Genomic DNA, 2,500 nt, shown 5'->3' on the forward strand with positions numbered 1-2,500 from the left:
CTGGCACTTACCATTCTCAAGATACAGGGGTTCTGAGGGTGCTGTGGGCGGGGTGGTGGGTGGTGCAAGAGCTGCACCCGCACGAGTGCCAGCCACGTCTCCTGAAGGCCGCAGGTAATAGAAGTCATTGAAAGCATGAAGGGTAATAATATTTATTAACTAAACGTGTCTTGTACTGTTATTTTACAGAACCTCCACGCTAATCATCACAAAACAGGCGTCTTGACGCTGGGGAAGGGGGCTCTTGATCCAACGGGTTTGACCTGTCCAAGGTTGCATGTCACCAGTGCACCAAAACTCAGGGATACTGTAATCCTCTAAAATAGGGATTACATTATATACCCTAAAATACACACCTCCCGGTGTACACACACTGAGATACAGTCACACCTCTCGTTGATTCTTAGCTAAGAGATACACACTTCTTGGTATATATACACTGAGAGATACATTCTCTCGGTGTTTTAAACTGAGATATACACTCCTTTCAGTGTGCTATATATACTGGAAGATACACTCCTTTCGGTGCATATACACAAAGATAAATACCCCTCGATGATTTTGATATATTGAGAGATATATACCTCTCGGTGTAGAGATAGTGCGAGATATTCACTTCTAGGTGAATATGCACTAAGAGCTACACACATCTCGGTGTATATACACTGAGAGGTACACATATCTTCGCGCACATGTACTGAGAGATACACACCTTTCGGTATACATACAAACATAAGCATCTCTCGGTGTATAGGAGCTCTGCAAATGTATTGTGATAATGAAGATAGCGAGAGGAAGATGGAAAAATTCTTGCAGCAAATTTCTCAAGCATAAGATTATAAATGAGAGGCCATGATTACGATAAAAAAAAATTGACTATTAGGAAAATCTAGCAGGATATTGCACGCATTTTCTCACCCTGAGGGAAAGAAAATTGCTGGGAACTCGACCCAAAGGTGCCTGAAAAATAAGGCACTCCCATTTTTTTTATGCTGTTGGTAGAGTACAAGTGGTGCCTCGTAGCTGATGAGAGCATTTGATTCAGTCCCAAGGTCCCGGGATCGATTCCCTGGCACGGAGAAAAGTTTCGGCAAGTTTCCTTACACCTCTGCTGCCCCCTCCTCACCTAGCAATAAAAGTATTAATCACTGTATAGAGTCGTATCCAAGAACAATGTGAGAAAACCCTCAGTTCTACTGATGTCATATTCTAAAAAAGAAAAAAAGAAAAAAAAATCAGTCTTCTTCATTTTCGTTTTCTTTATCAACATCACCATCTTCTTACTAATATTATTATTAACACTACATCCCCAGGCACCACTGCTCAGACTACAGCTTCTGGTATCGCCATTTAGACTCCATGTAGCGGCACTATGTTATATTATGTTATCTTACTGTAGCAAGGCATATTTTTTTCCGAGGAGAGCCTCCGCTTCTTTTTGTATTACTTTTATCTTGTTTTCGCATGTTTATGATGTACATCTTTTTCTCCCAGGAGAGCCTCGGAACTCCAAGTGCGTTCCGACTGACCTCTTACCCCTCTCTTTTTACCCTCCTGCTGGTACTGCTGCTGCTGCCGCTTCTGCTGTTTTGGCTTCTGCTGCTTCTCTTCCTGCTCCTCCTCCTGCTGATCCTACTGCTTTTGCTACTGTGCTACCACTACTGCTTTTGATGTCGGTGCTGTTGTTATTTCTACTCCTCCTTTTGTTATTCTCTCAGAAACATGGAAAGTCACTGTGGGATACTTGTTTGCGACGATAGTGTTTAAGCTAGATTCGAAAACATTTGAGTTTATTACATTATAATTGGTTATATCAAAATAATGTCCTTTTTATGTGCCCATAACATTTTCATGCTGGTGGTGGTGGTGGTGCTGCTGTTAATGCTGCTGTTGTTGCTGCTGTTAATGCTGTTGTTGTTGCTGTTGTTGCTGCTGCTCTTGCTTCCCTTTTTTCTCCTCCTAAGTCTCTTCCTCCTGCTCCTCTTTCTAATCCTCTTCTTCCTTACGCTTTCCAACCCCTCTTCAGGAAACTTTTTTTTTTTTTCGTATTCCTCCCTTATTCAATGAATCTTTCCTTAGACGCAGAGTATTGCTATCTTATTCTGTATTCTGTACTGGGCACGAACACAAGCAAAGCTCTGCTATCTTATTCTATACGTTAGTTACTGTATAAGAACACCAGCTGCTAGCTTATTTTATATGAGGCAATAGTGGGAACAAATGGTAGCAATGTTTACGCGTCATATTTCACCACAGGATGGATTCCCTACGTGAATTAATTTTCTGAGAGTCAGTTGAAAAGAATAATGGAGGGAGGTAGAGGGAGGCGCTTGGATGGAATATGATGGAACTATGAGGGGGAGAGAGAGATATGAGATGAAAAAGAATGTGATGGAGAGGATGAATGGGGGTGACTGGGGGGAAAAGAATGTAGTGGAAGAGGGAAAGGGAGGAAGGGGTGAGGAAGAAATAGTGGAGGGATGGAGTGAGATGGGGGACT

At 42.2% G+C, this 2,500-nt stretch overlaps 1 protein-coding gene across 1 annotated transcript in view; it reads right to left on the minus strand.

Annotated features, from left to right (window-relative positions):
• LOC128687760 (allatostatin-A receptor-like) overlaps nt 1-2,500 on the minus strand; it is a 182,973-nt gene that overhangs the window by 937 nt on the left and 179,536 nt on the right. Inside the window, exon 8 of the mRNA XM_070083615.1 lies at nt 12-101. Within this exon, the coding sequence (XP_069939716.1) occupies nt 12-101 (90 nt within the window). The remainder of the gene's footprint in view (nt 1-11; nt 102-2,500) is intronic.

Source organism: Cherax quadricarinatus, chromosome 10 (assembly GCF_038502225.1).
Source record: "Cherax quadricarinatus isolate ZL_2023a chromosome 10, ASM3850222v1, whole genome shotgun sequence".
Taxonomy (NCBI): Eukaryota; Metazoa; Arthropoda; class Malacostraca; order Decapoda; family Parastacidae; genus Cherax; species Cherax quadricarinatus.